The 9,942-nt window shown below is 37.3% G+C and overlaps 1 protein-coding gene across 1 annotated transcript in view; it reads left to right on the forward strand.

Moving 5' to 3' along the window:
- LOC105995203 (fibronectin type III domain containing protein 3C1-like) overlaps positions 1-9,942 on the forward strand; it is a 71,912-nt gene that overhangs the window by 50,193 nt on the left and 11,777 nt on the right. The window contains exons 16-21 of the mRNA XM_013028900.1: positions 631-699; positions 1,683-1,801; positions 1,927-2,029; positions 2,867-2,958; positions 3,170-3,283; positions 5,909-6,058. Coding sequence (XP_012884354.1) covers positions 631-699; positions 1,683-1,801; positions 1,927-2,029; positions 2,867-2,958; positions 3,170-3,283; positions 5,909-6,058 — 647 coding nt within the window. The remainder of the gene's footprint in view (positions 1-630; positions 700-1,682; positions 1,802-1,926; positions 2,030-2,866; positions 2,959-3,169; positions 3,284-5,908; positions 6,059-9,942) is intronic.

The following is a 9,942-nucleotide window of genomic DNA, read 5'->3' on the forward strand; positions in this document are numbered from 1 at the left end:
GGGGGAGGATGGGAAGGGATGGGAAGGGGAAACAAAGGAGGAGGCTACAATGCTTGATAAGAAATGTACTCATTATTTTGCCCATGTAATTGTAACCCCTCTGTACAGTATTTTTACAATAAAAAATATTTCCTTAACCATTTGTATATGAAATACCCTGCCATAAAAATGAAAGTAGTTGTAAACCATGTTATTTTCTCTAGTTCTTCATTGAATTTTCTGTGGCTACTAGCTCATTAATTTACATGCAAACCTCTTACTGAACTTTATGTGGGGAAACTTTATTTCAGGTAAAATTACATATAATACAGAGACTATAATTAACAAGCCACACCAATGATAACTGTCAGCTTGACAAGAAATTATATTTATGCAAATGTAAAGTAGAGAAACGCATTTTATGACACCTACATTTAGCATTTAAGTCTCTTTCCAAGTAACTTGCAAATATTTAAATGCCTCATGTCCAATATTCAAAGCATGTAACCCGCATTGTATTTAATGGTCTTAATATCTATATAGTAATATGCTAATATATTTCATGTTCATGTTTTTCTCTGTGAAAATTTGTAACTTAGAGAATATTCCAGTGAAATTGAAGGCACATTTTAATTTTATTTTTCTTTTCAGAATCGCCTAAAGATAATGGTGGAGCACACATTTTAAGTTATACTTTAGAAGTTAATGACAATGCACATGGTAAGACATCCTGATTTTTTTGTTTGCTTATTGTCTTTGCCAGTACCTTGGCTTGACTCTTTCACTCTTGCTCCGAGTACATGTTCATGGCTGGTGATCTACCACTTAAGCCACACCTCCAGCCTAGCTCTTTGCTGGTAAACTGGATATGGAGTCACCGACTTTTCTGCCTGGGCTGACTTTCAACAACAGTCCTCCTAAGTCTCAGACTTCTGAGTAGCTAACAATACAGGCATGAGCCACCAGTACCCTCCTAGGTATTGTGATTTTTTTTATTTCACTTAGACATAATTTTAGACTCACCCAGAAGTTGCAAAAATAATATATAAAGATCCCATGTGAGGGTTTTATTCCGTTTCTCCTAAGATTAATATCTAAGCAGAATGCAATTATCAAGACCTGGAAATTAGTATTACTATACTCCTGTTAACTAAACCTACTCAGATTTTTCTAGGGGTTTGGGGTTTGTTTTTTGGGGGGAGATTCTTCGTTTTTTTATTTTTTGGTCAGTCATGGGGCTTGAACTTGGCCAGGGAGCTGTCCCTCAGCTCTTCAGCTCAAGGCTAGCGCTCTATCACTTGAGCCACAGAGCCACTTCCAGTTTTCTGGTGGTTAATTGGAGATAAGAGTTTCACAGACTTTCCTACCCAGGCTGGCTTTGAACCACGATCCTCAGATTGCAGCCTCCTGAGTAGATAGGATTACAGGTGTGAGCCACTGGCACCCGGCTCTCTAGGGTTTTTTTGTCTGTTTGTTTTAATTTTGTTTTGGGGGATTTTTTGGAAACAAATCATTCTTTACTGATGTCTAGTGTGCTCATGGTTACTTCTATTGGGAATTCCATAACTATTATAACTAGAGAATTGGAACAAAGTTAATTTCCAAAGTGTTTATTTCCTAGTATATATGTGAGCTATAATGGGAACACAAAAGGTCTATAAGTAGCCTATAAATAAATTGGATAACTGTTCTTTTTCACTCAGAAAATGTTTGGAATATAATCTACAATGGCTCCATTCGGGAATTTTTATGTGATCATCTGCAACCTGATAGGATATATAAACTGAGAGTATTTTGCACTTCACCTGTAGGACATAGCCAGGTGAGGAAAGAGAGAAGAAAAAGGTTTTAAATTGAAGATTGAACTGAATTGTATTATATGCTAAATGTTTTACAAAACTAACCTTGAATGTAATATAATCATAAGTTCTTTTGTATTTCTCTTAGCCTTCAGATGAATTGACTGTTCAAACACCTGCGCTTGCTCCCTCGAACCGTACTCAATCTTCAAATCATAAAAAGAAGTCCAAAGAAACAAGCTCTCAATGTGGTGAGATTACCTTGCATTATTTCAGTCTTACCTAAACTTTCTGCTCTATAACTTGTGATTTTTTTACATAGTAAATATTACTATGCATGGAAATGCTACAGTAAAACAGTTATCGTTTAGCTAATATATGTTAATTTTAAAACATTTTTAAGTTATTGAAGCAAGCCAAGCACTGGTAGCTCATACCTGTAATCCTAGCTACTCAGGAGGCTGAGGTCTGAGAGTATCAGTTCAAAGCCAGCTTGGGCAAAAAAGTCCAAACTGCAGTTAATTACAAAAAGCCAAAAATGGAGCTGTGACTCAAGTTGTAGAGTGCTAGACTTTAAAAAAAAAAAGGCTAAAGATCCCTGAGTTTAAACCCCAGTACTGGCACAATGGGAACAAATGGTTTCCTTTTGGTACAAACTCAAACATAGATTAGCAATTTAATTCCTAGTAATTGCAAGCCCCAGTTTTTTAATGTCTACATCAAACTAAGATGTTAAATGGCACAATTTTTTGAGTCTTCTGCTACATCATTAAGCATTTTAAGATATTTTTTGTTTGGACTTTTGTTTTGGAGTTTTGTTTTTGTTTTGTTTTATGGGTTTAATCTCAGAACTTCAGGCTTGCTAGTCAGGTGCTCTACCACTTGAGCCATGCCCCTGCCAGACTTTAAGCATTTGAAAATAGACAAGTCATTTTGTATTGTTTTAAAGGAATTACGCTTAAAACTACTTGTAAGGGCTGAAGTGTAGCTCAGTCGTAAAGGTTATGCACAAGACCCAGAGTTCCATCCCTAGCACAAAGAAAGAAAAAACTACTTGTAAAAATAAGTTGATTTTTTCCATTTTATAGCTAATCCTCCTGCTACTGACAATTCTGAAGCACCTGTGCTTATCAGAAACACAGAAAATAACCAAGATTTTGGCCCTGAACATGCAGACACGGTGAGTAAATTAATTCCTAAGAATATAAGTTTCCAGCTAACAGCAACAAATGGAGGGGAAGAATTACACTGTTTGTTTGGCTTATGTATACTTTATTTCATTTTGTATGAATATGTGCTTCAATGGCACTTCTTGTCGGGGTAGGGTAACCCCTTCTACAAAATCATTTCCATGTTTGCTTATTTTTGCTTGCTTGTTTATTTACTTGCAGCTTGGATCCCATTCTGTACCATGTGAAAGTGCACCAGTCCCACGTCCTCCCGCACAGTGTAGTGCACCTGTGCTGACCTGCAAGGGTCCAACCTGTATTGTAGTTAGCTGGACAGTAAGTTATCAGTTTACTTTCATTACTTTTGCAGACATAAGAGCACAACACAGAAACATACATGGGGGTATGTACATTACACATACAAACAAATGGACTAAAGGATGCTATATCCCCTGAATTTCAATGGTGTAACTCCTCTGGGAAAAAAGGGAACATATTAATGGTGTAGAACATTTTGAGGACTAGACATTCTCAAGGAGTCAGAGAGTAGAATTAGGGTCCCACAAATCTTGGTCTATAGTTTCTAGAACACATTTAGAAACTGATGCCAATGGTATTATGAAGGCTACTGTAATAATCTTGTTCTCTACATCCTATATTTGAGGAAAATAATATATTTCGAAGTCTGAATCGATCACCAGTAGATTAAATAATAGATTATGATATGAAATCTACAAACCTTGAGACATGCTAAGTAAGTACACTACCACAGAGCTACACACTCAGTCCAGAATTTAATATTATTTAAAGAGCTTCATTAGGAAATCTCTGCTGTTTCTTTGCATGTAACTGCAATATGGCACATAAGATTATGACTATAAGGTACTAACCCTTTTTTATTGATACTTTTTTTATTGTGAAAATACCATACAGAGGGGTTACAATTACATGAGCAAGGTAATGAGTACATTTCTTATCAAGCATTGTTGCCTCCTCTTTTGTTTCCCCTTCCCATTCCTTCCCATCCCCGCCCCCCCACCCCTGCCAAAGTTGTAAAATTCGTTTTTCGACAAAGCATCTTGTACATTTCATTGTTGGAATGGGTCCACCTGTATCCCTATTTTTTCCCTTCCCCTCCCCAAATTATACCAACATCAAATACAGTGAAAACAGGAGTTATACCGTGGGGGAGGGACATACAAAGCAACAAAAAAAAAATCACCTTATAAATATGTTAGAAACAATAGCAAGAAAGAAAAACCACTCAAGTCCTTATCTTGGGGTTCATTTTGCCTAACATCAACTTATCCGAACTTTTCTGCTTGTCTCAGACATATACTAGTTATTGCAAATAAGGGAAACCATGAGACCTATGTTTTTTGAGCTTGGCTTACTTCACTTAATATAATTTTTCCAAGTCTTTCTATTTCCTAACAAATGGGGCAATGCTATTCTTTCTGATTCCCATCAGCAGATGAATGGATCAAGAAAATGTGGTATAGGTACTAACCCTTAAAAAGCAAACTTTTTACATCCATATGACTATTTTCTCATTCAAACTAATTAAGCTAAAAAATGAGAACTGGCACAAGTGACTCACGACTCTAATCTTAGCTACTCAAGAGGCTAAGATCTGAGGAACACAGTTCAAAGCCAGCTTGGGCAGGAAAACCTACAAAATTATTATCTTGGCTGGAAGTGTGGTTTAGTGGTAGAATGCTTGCCTAGCATGCATGAAGCCCTGGGTTCGATTCCTCAGCACTACATAAAGAGAAGAAAAAAACAGAAGTGGAGCTGCTCAAGTGGTAGAGCGCTAGTCTTGAACACAGAGAGGCTCAAGGACAGTGTCTTGGCTCTGAGTTCAAGCTCCAGGACCACCAGAAAAAAAAAGACTATTATGTCCAGCTTTTCACACAAAAAAATGGAAGTGGAGTTGTGACACAAGTGGTATGGTGCTGCTAGCTTTGAGCCCAAGACTGGCACAAAAAAATGAGAACTAGTGCAACTATTAAGCCACCTAGTATATTAGAATTTTTCTTCCCTTTTTATGTGGACTCATGCAAAGAAATTGTCACGACACAAGTCTTAGCTACTAGCAAAGAGATGACAGAGCTAGTTGCTTCATTATATAAAGGCCAGAAAGTATCAAGGCTTTGTTTGATCACACTAATCTATAATAATGTTAAACAAAATGGACTTTTCTGTTTGCTCACTCAAAAATACCTATTTAAAAGTAATTTTAATACTTTTTTGTTCAGGTCTTAGAGTTTGAACTGAGGGCCTAGGCGCTGTCCCTGAGATTTTTTTTTTGCTCAATGCTAGCACTCATCACTTGAGCCACAGCTCCACTTCTGACTTTCTTGCTGATCAATTGGAAATGAGTCTCACAGACTTTTTTGCCTGGGCTGGCCTCAAACTGTAATCCTCAGATCTCAGCACACTGAGTAACTAGGATTACAGGCAAGAGCCACTGACACCCAACTTTAGTACATTTTGAAAAGGTTTTCATCTAAGCCAGGTGCCAGTGCTGCACATCTGTAATCCTAACTACTCAGGAGGCTGAAATCTGGATGTATAAGGCAGAAAAATCCTAGAGAATCCTATCCAAAGTAACCAGTAAAAAGCCAGATTGGAGATGTGACTCAAGTGGTAGAGCACCATCCTTGAGTGAAAAAGCCGAGCAAGCACATGATGCCCTAAGTTCAAACCTTGGTATTGGTAAAAAAATAAAATAACAAAAAAGGCATCTTTCTAATATGTGGGCAAATAACAAATACTTTTTCTTAATTTTACTTGAACCTTTAATGTTAATTAGTGTCCTGTCAGTGTTAACATGTGTCCCTATCACACATCATTGATTGATTATAAGATTTCATAACCAAATCCTGTTGTGACTCTCCACGGTATCTAATATAATGAGCACTTAAATAATTAAATTTCTGTGTTTGTTGAATCTTTCAGGTTCCTGAATGTAATGGTGCTGAAGTCACTGATTACAAACTAGAATTGGGACAAACTGAAGAATCTATGCAATTGATTTATACTGGTATTTGTCTGCGATATGAAGCAAAAAGTCTCATTCCTGCAACTACATATTTTTGCAGAGTTCAGGTAAAGCTAATAATTCCTCCTATGTAAACAGGACAATTGCTAGTATTCTACACACTCCACATAGAGAACACTTGCAGCATTTCCAGTGGAGAGACTAGAGGAGAATCCAAAAGGGAGGGACTTCTACATCATAAATATTACTCAGAGTGATAACAATCTGAGCTCCTTCTTGTGGCATTTAAAGCCCCACTGAACTTCCCATCCCAACCTGAGCTATCACAGTTCCTATTCAAATTCAGTATTCAAATTTCTCTGAACTTAGCAATCACTTGAAATCACTTGTCAAAAACAGTAATTCCCACACCAACATCCAGATCTATTGAATCAAAATTGCTAATCCAGAAATCTTGCTAATTGCTATATTTAACAAGCACTTGCTACAGTTATCATTGAACAAAACTCTATAAACTCCTTCTTCAAAGTCAGTGAATATTCCATGCCCTCAATGTGCCTTGCATATCTGTCCATACTGTGCTATCACCTGTCTTGTCTTTCAAACCCTAAAACCCTAGCTCTTGCATATATCTTTCCCCTGAAAATGAATTCTTCTTCTTATGATCAACCAGAATTCCGACATATATCAACTTAAAATTTTTGAGAAACAGTCCAAATTTAAAGTAATGTGACATGGACTCCTTATAAAGTTTAAGCAATTCAAAATATTCCAGGAGGATCTGGGGGTATACCTCAGTGGTAGCATGTAAAAGAGTCCTGGGTTTAATCCTCAACACTGATCAACAAAAGCACAAATCTGAGCACAGACATGCAAACCTGTAAGTCTGGCACTCTGGTAGCAGAGGCTGGAGGATTGTGAATTATAAAGTCTAAGCTCCATCTCTGAGAATGCCTATCATGTCCTAACTACTATTCTAACCCTTAATTTCTAAGAGATTAACATTTTTAGATCCCACATATGAGTGAGATCATGTGTGTGAGATGTGTCTTTCTTTGCCTAGCTAATTTCAGTTACAATAATGATTCCCACTTCCATCTATAATTGTTAGAATTGACAAGACTTTTTTTGTGCCAGTCCTGGGGCTTGAACTCAAGGCCTGGGTGCTGTCCCTGAACTTTTTGCTCAAGGCTAGTACTTTACCACTTTAGCAACAGCTCCACTTCTAGTTTTTTTGATAGTTTATTGGTGATAACAATCTCACTTCCCTTCCTGGGCTGACTTCAAACCATAATCCTTAGATCTCAACCTCCTGAGTAGCTAGGATTACAGGTGTGAGCCATTGGTGCCTGGTATCTTTTTATGGCTTAAAAACTAGCATACTGTAGTAAGTATGTACTACATTTTCTCTATCCATTCATGAGTTTATGAACACACAGTTTGTTTCTATTTCTTTTCTTTTCTTACTATACTAGGGCTATTCAATTCCTAAGGTTTTTTGGTTTTTGTATTTTTAATATTATTTACTTTATTGTTATTATAAAGGTGATATACAGAGGGATTGCAAATACATGTAATACATGTACAAATACATGTCAGATAATGAGTGCATTTCTTTTCATAGTGTCCCATCTCCCTCCCATCTCCACCCATGATTGTCCAGTGAGCTGTTTCTATTTCTTGACCTCTATGAATAGTACTTCAGTATACAACAGTCCCTTGTTATACTGGACTATGTGGTTCTAAGGAGACCTCCATTAAGGAAACATTACACATACTCAGGATGCACAGAATTGTATATGCTTGACTCATTTTTCCCATAATGCTGTCTAACTTCCACTAAAGACATGCCACCTTTCAACAAAAGTAAAATTTTCACTTTTTTCTTTGTGTGTGTGTGTGTGTGTGTGTGTGTGTGTGTGTGTGTGTGTGTGTGTGTACTGGGACTTTAATTCAAGGCCTCATACTCTTGGTGGGCTTTCTTGCTCATGGCTGGCCCTCTACCACTTGAGCCACACTTCTATAGCCCATCAATCTTTTCTGCCTTGGCTAGCTTTGAACTATAGTCCTCTGACTCTCAGCCTCCTGAGTAGCTAAGATTATAGGCATGCGCCACTGGCAACTGGCTAATTTTTTTCTTTAAAGAACAAATTTAGCCGGATGCTGGTGGCACACATCTATATTCTTAGCTACTCAGGAGGCCAAAATCCAGAAGATGAGTTCCAGGCCAGCCCATATAGAAAAGTCTGCTGGACTCCATCTCCAAAATAACCAAGCCAAAAGCAGAGCTGGAGGTGTGGTTCAAGAGATAAAGCACCAGCTGAACAAGCTCAAGGCCCTGAGTTCAACCCCAATACTATCAGTAAAATGAACAAATTTATTAAAATTATACATAAGTAAAATTGAATAAAACACGAATAGTAAAAAGCAAGGTTGTCAGCAAAATTAAGATGCACATTAATATTTTTCAGTATAAAACAGTAACAACTAATCCAAACTATTAACCAGTAACCAAAGTAAAATGTGTGTTTTTAAAAGTAAGGGATAATATAATTTTTTCCAAGTCTTTCCATTTCCTAACAAATGGGGCAGTGTCATTCTTTCTGATGGAGGCATAGAATTCCATTATATATATGCATATATATATATATCACATTTTCTTGATCCATTCATCTACTGAGGGGCATCTGGGTTGGTTCCATATCTTAGCTATGGTAAATAATGCTGTGATAAACATATTTGTACTGGTAGCTTTATATAGCCTTTCCAGGCCCCAAGAAACGTAGGTCCCATGGTTTCCCTTATTTGCAATAACTAGTATATGTCTAGAACAAGCAGAAAAGGTCAAAAGCTATGTACATATGACCTTATAAGATGATGCTAAGCAAAATGAACCCCAAGATAGTGGTTTTATGTTTCTTGCTGTTGTTTTTAATGTACTTATAATGTACCATATGATTTTTTTTGTTTCTTTTGTATGTTCTTCCCCCATGGTATAACCCCTGTTTTCACTGTATTTGATTCTGGTGCCCTGAATCTTGTATATACAGTTTTCTGATTTGGGGAGGGGAAGGAAAATAACAAAATGCTGAAATAAGGATATAGGTTGACCCATTGTAACAACGAGATATACAAGACACTATGTTGAAACAAACTTTACAGCAAGGGGGAAGGGGAGGGGAAGGGAGGAGTTGGGGAGGTGCAAGGGAAGGGATCTTAGTGGAAAAACAAAGGAGGAGGTAAAGAATGCTCAATAGGAAATGTGCTCATTACCCTACTCATGTAACTGTAACCCTTCTGTACAATATTTTTACAATAAAAATATACACAAAAATTAAAGTAAGGTCTAGAGATGTAGCCCAGTTGCTTAACATGCATAAGGCCATGGGTTCAATCCCCAGCATCACAAGGAGAAAAAAAATAAAACAGCCACCAGTATTCACTGAATGAAAGAGGATGAGGCAGGAGAATTCCAAGCTCAAAGCCTGCCTGGGTTATAAAATAGGATCTTCATCTTCTTCATCATGATCCTCTTCTCCTTTTTTTAATAGAGATAAAGGATCGAGGCTATCCTCCTCCATAACACTAACTGGTTCTCATGATGATGATCTTGAACAATCTGACTACATTTGAGCCTGACAGTACTGGTTCGTTATCTTCCTTTGGTATTCTTGATCAATTTCTCTGTTCATTTTCTTCCTTGCTTCCAGTGTTTTTCAACTCCCTTTCAACAGCTATTCAAGTTTACCCAAACATTACTTCCAAGTCAAGTTTGTGAGCTTTCCCTCACCCCATTCCCAACCCTGTGAAGCCTACGATGAACATCAGCTGGGTGTTTGGTCCCTAGGATGCCCTTAAATGTTTGCTTTAGCACTTCAATTAAGTATATTCACTTGCCAAAGTGGTTGAACAAGTTTACACTCCCACCAACAATGCAGTAAGGTTCCCTTCTGTCCACATCCCCTCCAGCATCTGTTGTTATTAGAGTTCT

This window comes from Dipodomys ordii, unplaced genomic scaffold (genome assembly GCF_000151885.1).
Source record: "Dipodomys ordii isolate 6190 unplaced genomic scaffold, Dord_2.0 Scaffold116, whole genome shotgun sequence".
In the NCBI taxonomy this organism is placed as follows: domain Eukaryota; kingdom Metazoa; phylum Chordata; class Mammalia; order Rodentia; family Heteromyidae; genus Dipodomys; species Dipodomys ordii.